The sequence below is a fragment of the Hemicordylus capensis genome, chromosome 13 (assembly GCF_027244095.1).
Source record: "Hemicordylus capensis ecotype Gifberg chromosome 13, rHemCap1.1.pri, whole genome shotgun sequence".
Taxonomy (NCBI): Eukaryota; Metazoa; Chordata; class Lepidosauria; order Squamata; family Cordylidae; genus Hemicordylus; species Hemicordylus capensis.
The window spans coordinates 10,691,624-10,713,248 of record NC_069669.1 but is presented as its reverse complement, the minus strand read 5'-3'; the positions used below and the strand labels follow the sequence as shown (position 1 = coordinate 10,713,248).

The window sequence follows — 21,625 nt, the reverse complement described above, 5'->3', positions numbered from 1 at the left end:
TATTCATAATTGCTACAAGTCTCATTTGGTTTTAAGGAAAGCAAAAACCAGATGGTGCCCTTGACTGGAGCTTTTACCAATGGCCTTGATGGGGCTCCATTGGTCTTGGGCCCTGGACATCTACCTATGTGGTCCTAGGAATGTGATGGAGGAGGGAGAACCCCAATATAACCTCAATCTGCATAATAATCACATTTTTATCAAGAATATATATAATATCATAGAGTAATGTTGACCCACAATCTAATATTAATCCACTACTAATATTAATCCACTACTCAGAAAGATATGTCACATGTGGCCATAAATACATCCCAAATGCCCCACATATATCCGATTTAAAAGATCCACTGCTAATTATGAAAATCAAAGCCATACACTAAAATATATGAATGAATTTAAAAGTCCTTTTTTGCTGTAAATTCTTAAGAGTCCCAAAGGATGTTTCTCCAACGAAAACTATGAGCTCATCACAATCCTTTGCCATGTACTATATGAACAATTAGATGAAACTTGACATTTCATAATATAGCCCAAGCGGATTCTTAGTCATCCTTTACCACAAGCCAGATACGTTTTGACGATGATGTCATCTTCACCAGTGGCATTAATTTGAATTTTTTTAAAAATCAAACTCCTTGTAGCCCAATGCAATCACTTAAACATATATAATATTTAAATATCATCATAAACAAACTATAACTGCAAAAATCCTTCCCCCTTTGGGTGTTTTGGGTGGGACCTTTTGCTCTTCTCAGAGCGGCTCGATCCCCTTAGGGGAATATCTTACAGTGCTCACACTTCCAGACTCCCATTCACATGCAACCAGGATGGACCCTGCTTAGCTAAGGGGACAAGTCATGCTTTCTACCACCAGACCAGCTCTCCTTCTCTCAACCTCTCAGAACCAGACAAGGCAAGAAACCAGGGTGCCCTAGAGTAGGCGAGTATGCATACAGAAATCAGCCATGACCCCCAAGGTGTTATTCGCCCCCTGCTGAAATATGCGGTCGGCATGGAGTCCCAGACATCCTGACTGATGGCACCTGGGCAATAAGCTTTGATATGATTAGAATCGCATTTGCAGCGTGAACTTCTGGCCATGCCCTGGAGACCTCAACAGAAAGCAGGCTGAGCACGGATTGGCCAGGGCTGCGGCTGTTTGTCCCTGATTGGCTGAGTCATTTACGGAGCTCAACAGCTGACTTCCAAAGAGATGGGGAGAGGCTCTGGGCCCATCACCAGCCCCGGTCACCACATCTGCGTCAGTGCGCACCCCTGACCCCAGAGTGGATCAGAGGATGATTACTCCTCCGGGCTCAAGGACATGGCAGGAAGATAATAAGGGATAACTAAAATAAAATAAACAACAAGGGCAATCCAGAGGGACCACAGTCTCTCTTGTGCCCTCCCTCTCTCTTTCTCTCCCCTCCTCCTTAATCTTGGAGATATGAATTGGTGTATTAAATATTCCATGAGATGATTATGGGAGTGAAATCTCTGCAAATCTTCAAACAAGCAAAAAATAGATTACAGGCCAGCAACCCTTTGGATAACCTTTTGCAGATTGACTCAGCAACAGCAAGCGAAGGGTGTCCATGAACATCCCTCGAAGTTGGGCTGCCTTCTCTGTGCCCTGCACGCTCTGGGTCTCTCCATTTCCGCAGGGCAAGGAAGTCTCTTGATATTTGCAACAGTACACTGCTGTTTAAAAGGTGGCGTTTAGTAGCTATGAAGAGGTGTCTGGGTAACGTGGAACAGGGAAACCCGGTCATGAGACTAGATCAATTGCGGCAAAGTTTTTGCAAGCTTACGGAATATCCAGGCGCTATTTCGCAAAATCCTTTGACCCAGTCAGTCCATAGCAATGTGCCATGAAAACCTAATTAAGGCTGTGTCGTCTTCTTGCAATGTTAGCAGTGAAAGAGATGGCTGCGATTGGCAAGCCCTGTATGCTCCCGTGGAAGATGTCATGAGAACTCAGAATGCCTGGACTATCCCAGTTTAATTACTGCGGTTAACCAGCATTTAACCAGGATCGCTAACCAGGATTACATCCGATTTGGAGTGGGGTAGCTGTGCTGGGAAAGTAAGTATTTAACCTGTGCGTCATCCCCCCACACACCATGCCATTGTCCTGATCTAAATTGACTCCCCTTAAAATTGCCTTGAGCCTTGAGGGGATAAAAAGACAGGTGCCTGTCTGGTATCTCTACTTTGTATGGTCTCTCTCGCCCACCCCCACCCAAGAGGGCCGAATAGCAGCTTCAGTACATGATTTACATCATGGAAATGGACCAAGGCAAAGGGGGAATCTCCCTGGTCAGGAGTTCTCAAACTTGGGTCCCCAGATGTTGTTGGACTTCAACTTCCATAATCCCCAGCCACAATGGCCAAAGGGATTATGGGGGCTGAAGTCCAACAGCATCTGGGGACCCAAGTTTGAGAAGTCCTTGAGAACTCCCAAGTTTGAAAACTCCTGGCCTAGGCCTCAACATTCACTTTGCCTAGCACAGGGATTCTCAATGTTGGGTCCCCAGATATTATTGGACTTCAGCTCCCATAATCCCAACTAAAGGCCACTGGGGATCATGGGAGTTGAAATCCAATAATGTCTGGGGGTTCAGTGTTAAGAATCCCTGGTCTAGCATCCTGTTTCTAGCAGTGAAACCGGTCAGATACTTCCAGGTCACCCACAAGCAAAACATGAAGGCACTAGTCCTCCCTCTGGTTTTCCTCCACATCTGGTATTCAGAGGTATACTGCATCTGTCCATGGAGGCTCACATGTTTGGGAGAGGCTAGCAAAACAGCCAGAAGGTAAAGTGAAGTCCAGCCCTTCATTGAAACCATGCATTTAAAAGCAATTGAGGAAGTCATTAAAAGTTAGACACCCACCACCACCTCCCACCCACAATCACCCATTCCCCAAATGCAATAAATCAAAATCCTCACCGGGCATCATCATCTCGGGCAATAAGAAGGCGCATGTGGCTGGTGGCAGAAGCTGTCCTGAGAATATCCACAGCTCTGTGGGGAAGTCAGGAAAGAGAACAGACCATGAGATGTGGGATAGGAGAGGATAGTGCAGATCAAAACGCCACATATTAAATCAATGAAGAATTATGATGCTGGAGAAAAGCTCAAAAGCTTCACTCCCTGAGGGGTCTCAGCGCCAATTACTATTAGGACTGATTATGATATCACTGAAGCACAGGCCTGCTCAACTTTGCCCCCACCCCAGCTGTTTTGGGACTACAACTCCCATAATCCCCAATGGCCCATAGCCAGAGATCATGGGAGGTGTAGGCCAACATCTGCAGGAGCGCTGAAGCTGAGCAGGCCTGCTGTACCAAATGGCTGCCATTATGACAGGTGGGGTCTGAAGACTTATGAAGCAGCCTTGTGCTGAGTCAGACCTTTGGTCAAGCTTGCCCTGTATTGTCTGCTCGGGTGGGCAGCGGGCCTCCAAGGTTTCAGCTGGAGATCTTTTCCAGCCTGGCTACCTGTGATGTCTTAACTGGAGAGGTCAGAAACAGAACTCGAGACCTTCAGCATGCAAAGCGTGCACCCAGCTCAGGCCTCCCCTGAATGTCCTGTAACTCAAAAGGGCAGGAGCTAAGCCTGCTCTGCACCTCTGGCAGCCCCAGTCACTGAGGACAGAGCCGGCTCTTATCTGCAGAGCCCCACCCCTTCATCTGCATAGCCACACCCCCAAGTCCTGCTTCCTGGCCGTGCTTTGCCAATCACCAGACATCGGGGTTCTCAAACTCCCATCACCTACAACTCCCATCACTGTTGGCCTTTGGCCATTGGGGCTGGGGCATGATGGGAGTTGTAGTTCAGCAACATCTGGGGGGGCCTCGTTTGAGAACCCTTGCTTGAATCCACACTATGGACAGCTTCACACAATCTGCCACATGTCTGGTTCCTGGGAACCTCTGGCTGCCTAGGCGGTGTTCCCTGTAACAGGAATTCCCAGCTGTCACACATCCACTGCTCTTGGCAATTGCCTTGGAGTGGCTAGTCCATGTAGACCTCACCCTTGACCTTGCATGGATCCAGATTTCAGTCTGCTCCCAAAAGATCTCATCCCTCCCAAGACTGCCACCCTTCCTGGGGAAATCCCAGATGCAAACCAGAACTTCACCAGTATAAACACAGAGAAACCCCCTCAACTGTCATCAGAAGGTAGCCACTTATAGACTGTCTCTTGGGGCAGGTCCCAGAATAAAATTAAGCCGGAAAAAAAACCCCTCAGAGGTCTGTTTCAGAAGCCATACCTCTCGCTTGTAACTCCGATCAGACTATCACCATTCACTTCCAAGATCTGGTCTCCTGGCTGTAAGCGGCCTAAAGAAAATAGCAACACAAGCATCACACAAGTGCAGATAAAGCAATGCGCTACCCCGGGGCTGTTCAACTCCAGCCCTCCTGCAGATGTTGGCCTACAGCTCCCATAATCCCTGGCTATTGGCCACTGGGGCTGGGGATTGTGGGAGTTGTAGTCCAAAAACAACAGGCCTGCATGACCCCATCTTCCTTGGACAAGTACTATGAGTGACCGTTAATTTGTATTAAGGCTGTTCACACGACTGTTAGCCTAGGTCCTAATGGACAGCGCTCCTGCTGATCCAGACCTTCGGACTGAGGGTGAGCTTTTGCTTCTGCATAGCTCCTGCTTCTGGGCAGTGCTCCTGCAGATCTAGGCTTCTTTGCCTAGACTATGCTCCACCTTCACAGATTTTGGCAGCTTGCCTTCCCGTTCGTAAGCTGGACCCTGAGCAGTAATGTCTCCCTCGGTTTCCCACATCCAAGCCCAGCATTCTGCCCACTGAACCACACAGCCTCCTCTTGTATCCAGTCACAATCCTCACTACAGTGCCCGCATCCCTGAACCATCAGGCCAGAAATGTAAATGGACAACTCACCGTCAGCATAAGCAACACCTCCGGGTAAGATTCTCTTGACATAAACCCCATATTCCTCTCCTGTGAATTCTTTAATACCCCCAATCACCTTAATACCTAGGAAGAGAAACAGTGATGTTACTAGGAATGACGGACACTTCCCTGACCCACTTTGCATTTGTGAGAACTGGCCCAGTGGCTATGCAATTGTATGCATTGACATTTAAAAGAAAGTAAAGCCCCCTCTTCTCACACAACAATCTGGATCTGGAACAAGGCCCCCTACCACTATTATCACACCACCTAGAGATATGCATATCAGGCTGTATAACAATATGATCAATCAATCAATAATTGATGAAAGAAAATTTCAGCCCATCAGACCTTACATGTCCTGTGCAGTTTGGCCCAAAGTGGGCTAAAGAGCCTGGTTATTTGGGGTATGCACAGCATAATGGCTTTTGGCTGGCCATTTCTTTTGTGTGGCAGATTCCTGGCTAATAGTCTGTGGCATCTACCTGTCATGATGCTGGACCCTGGAGTCCCTCAAGTACGGAATGAGTCAGAGTGTCTGGGAAGAATTGGGAGACACCCTTGACCCAGACACCTGGTGATGTTCTGACACTGGGAACCCCCACACTGGATGAACCAGAAGAACCCCAATCACTACCTTCTGCAAGACCTGCATACTCAACCCAACCAACATCCTTTGCTTCAGAAGAATTTTCCAAGGACTTCCCAGCCATGATGGAAGCCCCCCAGCACTGTCAGGGTAGGTGGCTGCAAAATCCAGCAAGGTCCCTTTAAAAGACCAAGGCCAACAGTAGTCCACTGAGAAACACCACTGGAGCAACATCCCCTTTGGGTTGCCATACCCAGCTCTGAAGTCTCCTGATCAGCTCTGTCCGTGGTCCTGACTTGCTGCCCTGGGAGCTCTCCAAGGTCTGGGATTTCCCTGGTCTTTGCCTCAGCAGGAGAGTGCTCAGTGTCCCTTAATGAGACAGAGATTGCTCTGGAATCTAGAAAGCCAGCCAAGCTTGAAAGAATGGACCCCAAAGCTAAGGAGAGCGACTGAGGCAAGACATAGGCGGATGTAAAGAAAGTGTAAGCAGAGAAGCCAAGACAAAGAAAGACTGTGTTGAGACCTGAAGTCACCTTGGAGCACAGGGCCTCTTGCTGAGGATCTGATATAGGTTAGTGCAGGTATTCTCAAACTTGTGTCTAGTGTCCCTTCTAACAGGGATTCCCAGATGCTGTTGACTCAGCTCCCAGAATCCCCAGCTGCAATGGCTTTTGCTTGGGAATTCTGGGAGCTGTAGTCAACAACATCTGGGAATCCCTGTTAGAAGGAATACTGGAGTGAACCTGGGACCTTTTTCATGAAAAGCAGACTGAGCAATGGCTCCATCCCTAAATAACTCAGGAAAATAGGAAGCTGCCTTTTACCGAGTCAGACCTGTGTTCCATCTAGCTCAGTATTGTCTACACTGACTGGCAGCAGCTTCTCCAAGGTTTCAGGCAGGAGCTTCTCCCAGCACCACTTGCAGATGCTGCCAGGGATCAAACCAGGGATGTTCTGTATGCAAAGCAGATACTCTACCACTAAGCTACAGTTAAAGATGTACAAGAAAAACACAATTTTGAAAAAACCCAGCATCAATCCCTTATTAAAACTGTTTCTCGGTCCTTCTGACCTCCTTGTCACGCTATCCTATTGGAAACTCACATCTCATCCTCATTAAAGACATACAAGTGACTCAGTACAATTGTTTGATTTAACAGAAGCAATAAAGAGAATCTGCTCAAAGATCCAAGCATCTGTCACATCAATGCCCTCTAGCGGCTGATTTATGAACACCGGTCCTAATGTGGGAACAAACTTCTGCACAGATGGGTTCAGAATCTGACAGACATTTCAGGTTTTGAACTCAACTTGTGGAATTTTTTGAACATGGGCAAATCTGCCTTTTGGAATCCCACGTCTGAATTCTACTAGCTGAATTTGTGAGCGTGGACACATCTCACTTCGGAACTTAAATCTTCGAGACAAACCATGTGATAATAATTTGTGGTATCAGACCTGATACACTTTCCCCCCTTGTTTAAATAGGACCAGGCGGCGAGATCCAGAACGGGACCGTGTATCAGGGACAACACAGGCAGCACACTATCAGTACAGCGAGCTCTTTGTCTACAGCCAGTGATCTTCACTATTTTTTCAAGTGGGGGGCCATGTGGCAAAAACCCTTCACTAGGAGAGCCATTTCACACTGTGCCATCCTCCTTGCAGGGCCAGGAGGGCCCTGTAACAGAGATTCCCAGATGTTGCTGACTACAACTCCCAGCATCCCCAGCTGCATTGGCCTTTGACTGGGGGTTATGGGAGTTGTAGTCAACAATGTCTGGGAATCCCTCTTACAGGGTGCCCTGGCGGGCTCTTTAAGAGGCAAGGAGCTCTCTCTGCAGAGCTCGTGGAGAGAGGCTCTGGGAGAGGCCCCAGTTCCCAGCACGCCGTGCACACCTTCCAAGATGGGGCAGGGGCTCAAGAAGGCTCCGTTTCCCTTCAGGGAGCCCCACAGTGTCAAGCAAAGTGCAGGACTGCACAAGAGGGGTGTGCACAGAACTGGCTCGTCCAGTTCGGTTCAAGTCTGAACTGGACTCGAACCGGACTGGGCCAGTTTGGTCTGGCACCCCCTTACCCCCGCTCCTCCAGTCCGGTTTGGTCTGGGGAGGTTCACGAATGGGGGGAAAATTAGATTTTTTAAAAATTACTCTCTCTCTCTCTCTCTCTCTCTCTCTCTCTCTCTCTCTCTCTCTCTCTCTGGGGGGGGGGTGTCCTCCAAGGCAGGGTGGGGAGTCCATGGAGGTTCCCCTTCCCCTGCCAGCCTCCCTTGCTTCCAAAACCAGCCCGTTCGGCCATTCTTCAGCCTTCTCCACACCAGTGCGGTGGCCATTTTGGAGGCCGCCACGCCTGAGCAATGGGCCTCTGCATGGCCTGGATCATGCAGGAGAATCCCCATGGAGAGGGTAAGTTTAAAAAAAAAAATTCTAAAATTTTTCCCATTCGTGAACCCCACCCCCTGAACGGACCGGAGGGATTGGTTTGGTCTGGGGTCAAGCAAACCGGGGGTGGTTTGGCTCGACCCCAAGCCTTCGAACTGAACCAGTTTGACTTTGAACCGGTTTGGTTTCAAACACATTTGCAAATCCCTACTGTACAATGGGAATGGTCACCTCCACATGGTTGCAGGGGAACTACACAGAGAATTCCACTTCGGCCAAAGCTTCACAAAAGCTGAATAAACAATCCGCCTGGAAGCCGTGCTTAAGGTTGATGGTGGCTGCCTCTGGCCCCCTGGGCCTTGCAGTGAAGAACTCTGAATTATTCAGTGCCTTCAGAATGATTTAGCAAAGCTAAATATGAATTCCAAATGATGCTAACATATTACAAACATGCAGAGACGGCCTTTTCATGAGGCGAGGTGGGGCAGTTTGCCTTCGGCAGCAAATGATGGAGGCATCAGTTGGGCAGCAACATGCCCCTTGCTGCTTCCCTCAGAGCAGCACTTTGGGACTGCTATGTCCCTTGCAAGCCTTGGTAGGAGCATACAAATGTGCATCGGAACATAGGGAGTCAAACCATTGGTCAGTAGGACCACGACTATGAATATTTATTTCCAGCTTTCCAACCAAAGTTCTCAAAGTGGTTCACATAGAAAAATACATAATAAGTAAATCAGATGGTTCCCTGTCCTCAAAGGGTACAGTCGAAAACAGGCCTGCTCAACTTTGGCCCCCTCTGGCTATTTTTGGACTACAACTCCCATAAGCCCCAGCCCCAGCGGCCAATAGACAGGGATTATAGGAGTTGCAGACCAACATTTGCAGGAGGGCTGAAGTTGAGCAGGCCTGGTTAAAAAAAAAAAGTAGACCCCCAGCAGCAGCCACTGGAGGGATGCTGTGCTGGGGTTGGATGGGGTCAGTTGCTCTCCCCGTGTTCACTCAAGAGAATCGCCACTTTTTGAAAGGTGCCTCTTTGCTCAGCTGGAAGTTCTGGCTATTCCAACAGCAGTGGCTTCTTTCATGGTTTCAGGCAGGCGTCTCTCCCAGCCCTACTTGGAGATGCTGCCAGGAACTGAACCTGGGACCTTCTGCATGCAAAGCAGATGCTCTACCTCCGAGCTAAGATTCCGGGAGGGTGCAGGGTCTCTCTGGTGATAAGATGTAGAGATGGCCCATCTGCTGCCTTGCCAGGAGTGTCCCTTTGCTTCCACATGCCCTGCTTGTATATTGTAATATTTTTTTTTTAAGTAAAGTAAAGTTGTGCCCTCGAGTTGGTGTCGACTCCTGGCGGCCACAGAGCCAAGTGGTTTTCTTGAACCAGGTCCCATAAAGGCTCTCTCTTCCAAAGGAAACCAGACCCAGGCAGTGCTGCTCCTGGAACCTTTCATTGCTCAGGGATGTAGGGAATACTCATAGGAACAAAGGAAGCTGCCATATGCTGAGTCAGACCATTGGTCTAGCTAGCTCAGTATTGTCTTCACAGACTGGCAGCAGCTTCTCCAAGGTTGCAGGCAGGAGTCTCTCTCAGCTTTATCTTGGAGATGCTGCCACGGAGGGAACTTGGAACCTTCTGCTCTTCCCAGAGCTGCTACATCCCCTAAAGGGAAGATCTTACAGAGCTGATACTTCTAGTCTCCCATTCATATGCAACCAGGGCAGACCCTGCTTAGCTAAGGGGACAAGCCATGCCGGCCACCACAAGACCTGCTCTCCTCTTCACTCGGGGGCCACTGCGAGGGTCAGTTCCAACCCTGCTGGCCCCACCCAAGGACCACCAGAAAGCCTTTCCCCAGGGAGGTGCTCCTTGTCCTGCCAGGCAGGGAAAAGGCAAAGATGCGATTTACGCCCAGCTCATTACGCCTCGTTTCTTGGAGCCTGGGCTGAGGCCAGTGGGATTAAGACGGCTGGATTTAATTAACAAATCGACCAGCAAGAGCCAACAGAACCAGACTTTTCCCTGCTCTCAATCCGAGACACAAATAGATGTGTCAACACGAGAGAAGGCGGCCATCTCCTCCAAGGAGCATCTGTCCACTGCAACCATCCCGCATGGCAGTGGAGAGACCCTTTTGCCCAGGAATCAGCCCCACTGAAATGCTGGAAGCTGAATGCCCAGGTGCTGCCTGAAAGCTGTCCCCGCCAGTCCAAAGCAAAGGGACTTCTCAAATGGCTGTGCTGTATGCCCTGTCTTTCAAATCAAGGCAGCTGCTAAACAGCACCCATTTAAATACTAGACTGAAAGAGCCGGGGTAACTGTTATGAGAACAAAAGAAAACTTGTAAAATAGATTTGCTTCCCACCCCACATCATTCCAGTTTAATATATGTATTGTTTTAACTGTTCGACAGTTTCGTATTGTGTTTACATTTATTGTAAACTGCCTTGAGCTTATTTTAATGAATAATAAAATAGAGATGTATAGGTATACATATCTAAGAATGAATAAATAAATATACACACATCCCTATTAACTGAGCAAAGAGGCACCTTTGAAAGTGGTGGCTCTCTTGTCTTTAGCAGGGGGAGACCGACTGGCCCTATCCAACCCCAGCACAGTGTCCCTCTCACGGATTATTCCTAGTGTCTCCCTTGTGCTTCTATTTCGATTGCAAGCCCGTTGGGGACAGGGAGCCATCTTTATTTACTTTTTTCATCTTTTTTGAGAGTAAATATAAACATTTAAATATTATATAAATAAATATAAATATATAAAAGTATATACATTTTCGCAAGAATAGTTGGATCTACATATATACTGCGTAGTGGATAGATATTTTTTTCCCCTCCCTCTCTCAGGACACTAGAAACAGGGGTCATCCCATGGAGCTGATGGCCAGGAAATTCAGGACGGACAAAAAGAAGTACCTTGTCGTACGTTGCATAATTAACCTATGGAACTCCCTGCCACGGGATGAGGTGATAGCCACTAGCCAAGATATCTTTAAAAGGTGATGGGCACTGGCTTGGATGCCTTTTTTTTCCTCTTAAGCATGTGAAATCTTGGCTTTTTACCCAGACTTTTATACGATTCTTTCTATTGCTGCTGTATTTTTTAATGGTTATATTGTGCTTGGGTTAAAAAAACAAACAACTTTTAAATCAGATCTGTATTTTTTATCTTCTTTCTATCTATCTGATTTGTTCACTGCCCCAAACTTTCAACTCTGGGCGGTTAACAATAACATAAAACAAGTTAAAAACATACACAAAAACTTAAAACAATTTAGATAATTTAAATTAGATAATTTAATTTAGATAATTTAAAATCAAACATAGATCTACACCTAAAAATTTAAAGAGCTGAAAAAGCTTGGGTGAAGAGGTGGGTTTTCAAGTGCTTTTTAAAAATTGTCCGAGATGGGGAGGATCATATTTCAGTAGGGAGCGCATTCCACAATCTCGGGGCAGCAACCGAGAAGGCCTGCCCCCGTGTGGCTACCTGCCAAGCTGGCAGCAACTGGAGGAAGACCTCCAGATGACCTCAATGGGCAGTGGGACTCATTATGATGAATACCCAGGGCCCAAGCCATTTAGGGCTTTATAGGTTATAACCAGCACCTTGTTTGTTGCCCGGAAACCTATTGACAGCCAGTGTAGAATTTTTATATTCTAGTTTAATATTTTAATTGTGTAATTTTTATAGTCTTGTTTTAACTTTTGTGTGAACCACCTTGAGATTATTTTAATGAAAAGTGGTATAATCAATCAGTCAGTCAGTCAATCAGTCAATAAATGGGGCTTGGGCAAATTCATGGACAACAGACCTATCAATGGCTACTAGTCTGGTGGCTGTGGGCTATCTCCAGCTACCAGAGGCAGGATACCTCTCAATACCAGTTGCAGGAGAGCAGTAACAGGAGAGAGGGCATGCCTTCATCTCTTGCCTGTGGGCTTCTCAGAGGCATCTGGTGGGCCACTGTGAGAAACAGGATGCTGGACTAGATGGGCCTCCTTGGGCCTGATCCAGCAGGGCTGTTCTTATGTGTTCACATGTTACGTGTTTGCTGTAAGAGCCAATCAGCAAAAGACTTGCATTTCCTACAGCAATTGGCATGTGTGAAGCTGTCTTTGTTCACTATAGCATTGGAGATTCCACCAAAGGTTGCCTGTCCACTTTCACATTTATATCCACTGCCATAAGAACTAGAAACTTGTTTTTAAAATGAAAGCTGAGATTGCCAGAATGCTGTGTTCTATACCAGCATGTTTCCCCCTCTGCAGCACACATTGCTGATTCCACACAGAATGTTGCCTGGGACTACATCCATGTGCAGCAAGACAGCACCCCACATCCCCGGCTAAAGAAAAGAGTGATTGGTGACATTGGCTTTAATCTGTTTGTTTTGCTTTCCAGACTCTCTGGCCTCTTTTTCTCACCCAGGGTGAGAAATCGGCTGCAGGTGAATCAAGTTAAGCTTGGATCTGAGGAGATGAAGGTGAGGATAATTGGATCTCAGCTTTTCAGAGAAACAATGCTTAACTGGCACCTCCACTGTGTGACAGATTTCTAATTACATGATCAGTAGAGATCTCCGAGACACCCAACTTGGACCTGATGTGGAAGTTCCAGAATGAAAAAAGAAAATGACATTGGGAGCTCCAAAAACAGCCTTGGGGGTGGGGGTAATTCTCTGCCCCATGCCAAATCCCTGACTTAAATCACACACACACACACACACACACACACACACACTTTTCAAGCTGGAAGTTCTGTACACATGTCCGGGGGAAGCAGGCATTGATTCAGCCACCTTACAAGAATTGATCTCTAGAATGCGGGAGGACAGCTGGTCTTGTGGTAAAGTAAAGTTGTGCAGTCGGGTCGGTGTCATCGCCTGGCGACCACAGAGCCCTGTGGTTGTCTTTGGTAGAATACAGGAGGGGTTGACCATTGCCTCCTGCCATGCAGTATGAGATGATGGCCTTTCAGCATCTTCCTGTATCGCTGCTGCCCGATATAGGTGTTTCCCATGGTCTGGAAAACATACCAGCGGGGACACGAACCGGCAACCTCTGGCTTGCTAGGCAAGTTACTTCCCCGCTGCGCTATTGGGTGGCTAGTCTTGTGGTAGCCAGCATGACTTGTCCCCTTTGCTAAGCAGGGCCTTCCCTGCTTTGCATCTGAAAGGGGGACTACACATGTGAGCACTGTAAGATATTCCCCTTAGAGGACTGGGCCACTCTGGGAAGAGCATCTTCATGTTTGCATGCAGAAGGTTCCAAGTTCCCTCCTTGGCATCTCCAAGATAGGGCTGAGAGAGATTCCTGCCTGCAGCCTTGGAGAAGCCAATGGCAGTCTGAGTAGACCATACTGAGCTAGATGGACCAAGGGTCTGACTTGGAATATGGCAGCTTCCTACGTTCCAGGGGTCTACACTGGTGGCGCAGTGGTAAAACTGCCGCCCTGTAACCAGAAGGTTACAAGTTCGATCCTGACCAGGGGCTCAAGGTTGACTCAGCCTTCCATCCTTCCGAGGTCGGTAAAATGAGTACCCAGAATGTTGGGGGCAATATGCTAAATCATTGTAAACCGCTTAGAGAGCTCCGGCTATAGAGCGGTATATAAATGTAAGTGCTATTGCTAGTGCTATTGCTACAGGACCATGGAGAGATCCCAGTGAGCAATGAGATGGAGCCAATGTCTCAGGGTCAGAACTCAGACTTTGCAATGCACACGCTTCACATACATAAGGATCCAGCTTCAACCCCCAGCATCTCCAGGTAAAGGTATTTGCGGGGGGGGGGTGCAGAGCTGGCCAGACCTTTCCCCAAGAACCTGTTGGTTCTATCGTTGCTAGTCCTGGGATAGATAGATCCATGGGACTCCTCCCTACCTAAAAGATCTGAGAGGCCCTCCTGGGTTTTCACTCATTAGGCTGGTTCCCATGACCCTCAGCTAGGTAAGAAAGCTGGGTGTGCTCCCAACCCATGGTCATGTAAACCCAAAGAACAAGTTGGAGGAGGAGAGTGATGAGAGGCGGGAGCTGGCAAGGACAGCTTTTTGTCCATGCTCGGTCAAATGCTGGAGACAGAATCTGGGTTGGGTGTCCCCATCTAACCTGGCTTCCAGCTCCCACACCATCACTCGCCCCACCTCTGTCCTTTTTGGAGGGGTTACACAATTGCCGATCAGGATCTGGCTCTCAGACCCTGGCAGGCTGCTGCTCAAACCCAGATGAGGATGATGAGAACAAGCCGAGTGGACTTGGGGAAATAGGAAAGGAAGACTCCAAGATGCACCAGAAGTGGGTTTTTTTAAAAAAAATAAATAAATAAATTATTATCTCTAGAGTATTATCTCTAAAGTTTGGAATTACTCTGAGATAATGGAGGAGGCTGCTTCGCCTCATCAGTGCCCCAAAGAAGAATATCCACTGGAAATGAGTTGAGTTTAGCAACAGCAACAATTCTACTGTATCTTTGAGGTTCAATTTCGGCATTGGGACCCTCCCCAACTTCCTTGATAAATTCTGGGACCAGGCAATTTCCTGGACAAGTGATCTTGACTCACACTTACCATTGGAGAAATCCTGAACTTGGGTCCAAGACCTGAATCACAGAATCCACACACTACATGGAGGACAGGTCCATCAATGGCTACCAGTCTGGTAGCTAAAGGCCACCTCCAGCTGCGGAGGCACTATGCTTCTAAACACCAGTTGCAGGCAAGCAACAGCAAGAGAGAGGGCATGCCTTAACCTTTTGCTTGTGGGCTTTCCAGAAGCATCTGGTGGGCTACTGTGTGAAACAGGATGCTGGACTTGATTGGCCTTGGGCCTGATCCAGCAGAGCTGTTCTTATGTACAGCACTAGTAAAGCAACCCCTGGCAGTTATGCTGGGTTTCCTCCGAATATTTAGTGCAGCACGATGCACAAGCACAAGCTTGTGAAAATTCAACATTCCTAGAAAAGTACTACCAAAAAATGGGAGGGAGAGAGAGAGAGAGGAAATTATGAACTAATGATGGACCTGCTACAGCTGGAGGAGCTTTTTGAAGTGATTTCTCAAGATGCTGTAGTTGCAAGGCAGATGCAACCTTAGGAGCTCAAGATTCCCCAGTCCCATTATTTGCACATACCACAGTGGTCTTGGCACTAAACATGGCACAACTCACCCAGTCCATTGGCGCAGTCGTAGAAGTCAATGCAATGCACAATCCGGTCCATTCCATATGGTCCCATTAGTGTCCTGAAAGCAGAAACCAGGATGAAAGCATGCTTTTATGGACAGTGGGTCTCAGTGCTAAGCATATGAAGTGCTATACTGGATTAGGCCAAGAGTCTCTCCAGGGCAAGGGTTCCCAGCTGGAGTCCCCAGATGTTGTTGGACTACAACTCCCAAATAACACAATGTGTATTGAGATCTGTATACCAGGTGAATATAGAACAAACAGACCCCAACTATATTAAAGCAACAGTTAATATCCCACCATAACAGGCAGAACTGATGTTAGACATAAACCATATATCCAAAGGTATTTGCAACTATGCATGACTGAATTAAAAAAAATCAACTTGTAGAAAATCCACATATACTGTAAAGTCCACATAAACAAAGATTTCGGAAAACAAGAATACGTTTTGTAAACATGAATTAGTTTGCACATAAGCCCACTACATCTACATGAAAGGAGTATTGATGATAGCTTCACAAGCCTCCACAGATACTGCTGATTTTGTACCTTTAGGAACAAAGGAAGCTGCCATATACTGAGCCAGACCCTTGGTCCATCTAGCTCAGTAATGTCTACCCAGACTGGCAGCAGCCTTTCCAAGGTTATGGGCAGGAGTCTCTCTCAGCCCTCTCTTGGAGATGCTGCCAGGGAGGGAACTTGGAACCTAGATGCTCTTCCCAGAGCGGCTCCATCCTCGGAGGGGAATCTCTTCCAGTGCTCACACATCATGTCTCCCATTCACATGCAACCAGGGTGGACCCTGTTTAGCTAAGGGGACAGGTCATGTTTGCTACCACAAGACTAGCTCTCCTCTCCTTTGGTTTGGAATGTCATAAGTTTCCTCACAGACATGCATCACAGCTGATGTACTGTGACAGGTACTCCTTACCCTTATTTCCAGGGTACATAACACAGGAACATAGGAAGCTGCCTTATGCTGAATCAGACCCCTGGTCTGTCTAGCTCAGTATTGTCTACACTGACTAGCAGCAACTCTTCAGGGGTTCAAACAGGGGTCCTTCCAAGCCCTACCTGGAAATGCTGCCAGGGATTGAACCTGGGACCTTCTGCATGCAAAGCAGATGCTCTGCCACTGAGCTGCAGTAAATTCTTCTGGATTTTTTGCACATGCATTTATGTACACATGCACTGAAGAGAAGATGCACCCACCCACCCAGAGATTTAGCTTCCAGAGACCCTGAAGAAGGAGCTCAACCTTGAGGAGTGATAAGTGGTAGCAAGTCACACTACTAACACTATCTCAAGGCAAAACAACACAGGGCAGTGGTTTGCCAAAGTCAAAGACTAGAGAGCAAGGATCCGGAGAACAGCTGCACTATTTCATGCCCACACCTGTCCCTCAAACTATCCAGCCCAACAATGCACCAGCATAACCTCAAGCTCCATTCAAGTCTGCTCTGAGCCATTACCTGCTAATTATGATGGCTCCTTTGTAGAGGACCGAGATGGCGGGCATCTTGCCTTCTGGAGATGCCCAGTTCCAATCCAGTGTGACACCATTCTGCTTTGTCCGAGAGACAATAAAGCAGTGGGGAAGGGAAGGGAGTCACATGACCAGCCCTTGGGCACGTAAATTCTGCCCCAAACACCAGCACAAATCCAGAGGACACCATTCCTCGCTTAAGCTTAGCGCTTACGCAAGGCTAAACGGAGTCAGGGTTGGCCTGTCATGAATGACTTCCCCGAAAACTGGGGAGTAAAAATTCAATTATACTTAAATAAATCCTCACCCCCTCCCCTTTCCCCCAACCCACCGCTGCTCACGCATAATTAGAGCAGCAAAGTAATTATCCTGATGTGCTTTTTATTGTTCATTGTGATCTCTAGCCTGCAAACAGGCGGTGAAGGATGGAAAACACTCAAACGAGGTCAAACATCCTCACCATTTATCCCAGGAGGGCAGAAATCCCAGGAAACTCCCTGACTGTAATAACCATCCTTGATTGTGGCATGTGCCAAAATGCCCCAATTTTCTCCACCTGCGACAGAGTTCACAAAAACGGAGCCCTCCTTTCAGGGTAGGGTGAATTAGCATGCCTTCTTCCACTCCCAGAAACACCAGCACTCTTGAAATCCAGAGTTAGCTGCCAGGATTGACTCTAGCTAGTTTGAAGGAAGAAAGGGCTGGCAAAAAACCCTTCAGAAAGGAGCGAGGATTCTGCTATATGTTCAACATTTACAGAAGCAAAGTAATTACTGTTATTCATCTATTTATCTTAATATTAAACCTTGTTGGACTTCTTCGGACTTCTTCAGAAAATGGGCCGGATTCCTCTTAGAAAATACAGACCTTCTTTTGGATTAGAGCAAACCTTGCAGTCTACTTCCCATTCCCAGGCTAGTTTTCTCTTCCTGTGCAACACCATGTGGCAGGAGAGACTGGAGTGGGGAGAGGGGTCACTCCCAGGCCAGCTGAAATCTGCAGGAGAAATGACCCTACAACCCATTGCACTCATGGAGGCGCTTCACACAAGCAGTGTCGAGCGCCGAGAGGAGGTTTGTAGGGCTCGCTGCTGCATCGCCACAAGGGTAAACCCCTCCTGTATACTACCAAAGACAACCACAGGGTTGGTGGTCTCTAGGAGTCGACACCGACTCGACAGCATGCTTTACCTTTATGTAAACCGCTTGGGGAACTTCTGTTGAAAAACGGTATATAAGTATTTATCGTATTTATATCCAGACCTTTCCTTGCTTTCAGCAGATCGTGTGAAGCCGCCCTTAGTCTGACAAAGCCATTGCGCTTTCCAGATTGTACGCTATCACAGTATCAAAACGGGTCTCTTAAGTGTGTTTCCGTATTGCCTGTGTTTTGACATCTCAGCCCTTGTGTTGTAAGGAAGGCTCCATTCCTATTTATGGTGCCTTCTTTTGGGTTCTATTGCTCCGTCAAAGCTCTATAACATCGCATCTGCATTTTTTTTAAAAAAAAGTTGTATTTGCCTGTTGTAGGAGGCTTGCCCCCTTACAATGGAGCTCTACTCCAGTTTGAATTCGGCGCCACAAAACATTGCAGTATACACCGCTTTTTGCAATGTAAGGCTCGCAATCTGGAAAGCACCCATGAGATTCAAAAGGTTCTATGCAGTAAGATACAGGGGTGTAAGGAGCTGGACAGCAGGTTTTGTGTGTGTGACCTACATTAGAAAGAGATGACCAGGAATATACCAGTTGGATGATTCAGCGGCTCCTGTGGGGGCGGAGATTGCGGGCTTACTGGATTTTGACATGATTTCAAGTTTCACAGCAACCTCTGATGAAGACATTTAATCAAAATGTATTCTGTGCCTTTATGAGACATATATTAGCATATGTCAACATATATATGAAACATATGTTAGAATATGTCATTTAATTCTATTTTCATCTACATATTTATGAAGATTTGATTTTTGGAATGAGATGAACCTTTTTGGAATGATATAAAATGTACATTACGTTCGTTCTTCTACCCAATCCAAAATAATAAGGATTTTTTCCTTATAATTATTTTTCTGTGTAAATCACTTCAAGAACTCTTTGCTGGAAAGCGGCACATACATAACAGTCATAGTCATGCAAATTTATTGTGGGTAATAGTGGATCTTTTGCTTTATTTCATTGTTTGTTTAGAGCAGGGCTGGGCAACTTCAGCCCTCCATCTGCTATTGGATGACAATTCCCATCATCCCAAGCCACAATGGCCAGTTGTCAGGGGTGATGGGAGTTTGTAGTCCAACAAAAACTGGAAGGCCAAAGTTTAGAGAATTGGTTTAGAGGATTATCTGAACCTGCCTAATACAACATAGAACATAGGAAGCTGCTTTATATAGAGTCAGACGATTGGTCCCTCTAGGTCAGTATTGTGTCCTCTGACTGGCAGAGGCTCTCAGAGATTTCAGGCAGGGGTCTTTCCCAGCCTTACCTGGAAGTGATTCCAGGGATTGAACCTGGAACTTTCTGCATACAAAGAAGATACTCTTCCACAACACTGGGGCTCCTCCCCATCATTTGAACATAAGAAGCTGCCTTCTACTGAGCCAGACCCTTGGTCCATCTAGGTCAGTCTTGTCTACACTGACTGGCAGCAGCTTCTTCGAGGTTTCAGGCAGGAGTCTTTCCCAGCCCTACCTGAAGATGCTGCCAGGGATTGAACCTGGGACCTTCTGCATGCAAAGCAGATGCTGTGCCTAGCTATGCACTATGTAGAACCACTGGGTCAGCAGCCAGTATAGGAGGACTCTGAAGAAACAATCACATATGGTCTGAAATACAGGTAAACCCTGCCCTTTCCCGTCCCCTCTCAATGGTGTGTCTGTGCCTCTTTCTAAATTCCAGAAGAACTATTATCTGCAGGCCCTCTGTGTGAAAGTCCCCTCCGTCCCTCCCTCCATCTCCCGCAGAGAGGGTTAAATCTCCAGCTGCCAAACAGCCACGTCACCCTCTTTCTCTCTCTCTCTCTCTCTCTCTCTCTCTCTCTCCCCTGTGTCTGCCACCTAATCTGATCAACAGTCCACTGTGTGCTGGAATAGGATGATTAGAGAGCTGGATGATGCAAAATGGCTGTAGCCATAGCAACAGGGGAGAGAGGCCAAGCGGTCCATGGCAGAGGTGCCCAAAGCCCAGTTAGCCACAGAGCTGAGGTTGCCTCAGCTACGCAGGCAGCAGGCGATGCTTTGTGGATGAAACGAGCAGAGGGCCCTGGGAGAGGATGGTTCTTCTGCAGGGCTGCATCCAGAAGGCATCATCCACTGTGGCTACAAGCTGAACTGGGATGGGGAGAGAGAGGATCCCAGTGAGGGATTATCCTCGACAGTCACACTCGTGCAGAGCTGACCCAAGATTTTATTTTCTTTTATTTAAATAGTTTGTTACTTACATAAGAACAGCCCTGCTGGATCAGGCCCAAGGAAACCCATCTAGTCCAGCATCCTGTTCCACACAGTGGCCCATCACCAGGAAGATATAGGAAGATGCTGAAAGGCATCATCTCAGACTGCGCAGGAGGAGGCAATGGTCAACCCATCCTGTATTCTACCAAAGACAACCACAGGGCTCTGTGGGCACCAGGAGTCGACCCTGATTCGACAACACACTTTACCATGATGCTGCCAAAGAAATTCTTAAGCAACGAATAGTGGATATGGAGAAGCAAGTTGATCTAAGTTCTGTAGCCTCTAGTAGCATTCCAGATGGCTTCCCAAACTACCCTCAGCCAGCTGCATACCTCACAAATTTGACCAGTCTAAATCAGAGGAGAGCTTTCTCGCTGGTGTGATTTAATGCCCTTCCTTCTGCCATCTTAGATGACAGATTTAAGAAAATACCGCTCAAGAACCAGCTTTGTCCATGCGGTTCGGGCAATATTAGCAATAGCAATAGCACTTACATTTATATACCGCTCTATAGCCGGAGCTCTCTAAGCAGTTTACAATGATTTAGCATATTGCCCCCAACATTCTGGGTACTCATTTTACCGACCTTGGAAGGATGGAAGGCTGAGTCAACCTTGAGCCCCTGGTCAGGATCGAACTTGTAACCTTCTGGTTACAGGGCGGCAGTTTTACCACTGCACCACCAGGGGCTCTTGAATATTGAAACCATTTCACATGTTCTTCTATATTGTTCATATTATTGGGACCTTTTTATTGCCTGGATGGAGCCACTTTTAACAAATATGCCAGGTCGATCGGAAGAATACTCTATCTCCTTCGTTCTGGCAGACCAGTATATAGCCATTACAGCTGGGGAAGCAAGATCCTGTGCGGTAACTTGTAAACTGAGATGGGAGCAACTGATTAATTGGAACTGAGATCTCTATATACTCTGATGCTCTGTTATCGAGCTCTGTTGTTTTGATCTGATTGATTTTGTTTCATCTTGATCGTTACTTTTATTTTTATTTGCTGGTTGCTGGTCAATGACTGTAATAAAGTCATTCATTCATTCATTCATTCATTCATTCATAGGATGCTGCCTTCTACTGAGTCAGACCATTGATCCATCTAGCTCAGTATTGTCTACACAGACTGGCAGCAGCTTCTCCAAGGTTGCAGGTGGGAGTCTCTCTAGCCCTAGCTTGGAGATGTCAGGTAGGGAACTTGGAACCTTCTGCATGCAAGCAGGCAGGTTCTCTTCCCAAAGCAGCCCCATCCTCTAAGGGGAAGATCTTACAGTGCTCACACATGTAGTCTCCCATTCAGATGCAAACCAGGGTGGACCCTCCTTAGCACAGGGGGCAATTCATGCTTGCTACCATGAGACTAGCTCACCTTCCTCCCTGAAACTGTTCTGAAAACTGTGCTGAAATGATGCACAGCAGTTTCGTTTCAAATGTCTGATCAGGGCTACTGTGGCAAATGCTTTGGCCCTCTTTAGATGCAGTGTCCCCCAAAGCCCCAAAAGAGGGGGACGCCTTCTGATACTGCTGAAAATATTTGTGAAAAGTGCCCCCTTTCCATTCTGCCCCATCAGTCAC

The 21,625-nt window shown here is 47.2% G+C and overlaps 1 protein-coding gene across 1 annotated transcript in view; it reads right to left on the bottom strand.

Moving 5' to 3' along the window:
* Positions 1-16,624, bottom strand: part of LOC128336582 (syntaxin-binding protein 4-like) — a 46,349-nt gene extending 29,725 nt beyond the window's left edge. Inside the window, exons 1-5 of the mRNA XM_053276464.1 lie at positions 16,578-16,624; positions 15,088-15,161; positions 4,931-5,026; positions 4,283-4,352; positions 2,955-3,029 (exon numbers count right to left, since the gene is read on the bottom strand). Of these exons, the coding sequence (XP_053132439.1) occupies positions 2,955-3,029; positions 4,283-4,352; positions 4,931-5,026; positions 15,088-15,161; positions 16,578-16,624 (362 nt within the window). The remainder of the gene's footprint in view (positions 1-2,954; positions 3,030-4,282; positions 4,353-4,930; positions 5,027-15,087; positions 15,162-16,577) is intronic.
* Between the last annotated feature and the right edge of the window lie 5,001 nt (positions 16,625-21,625).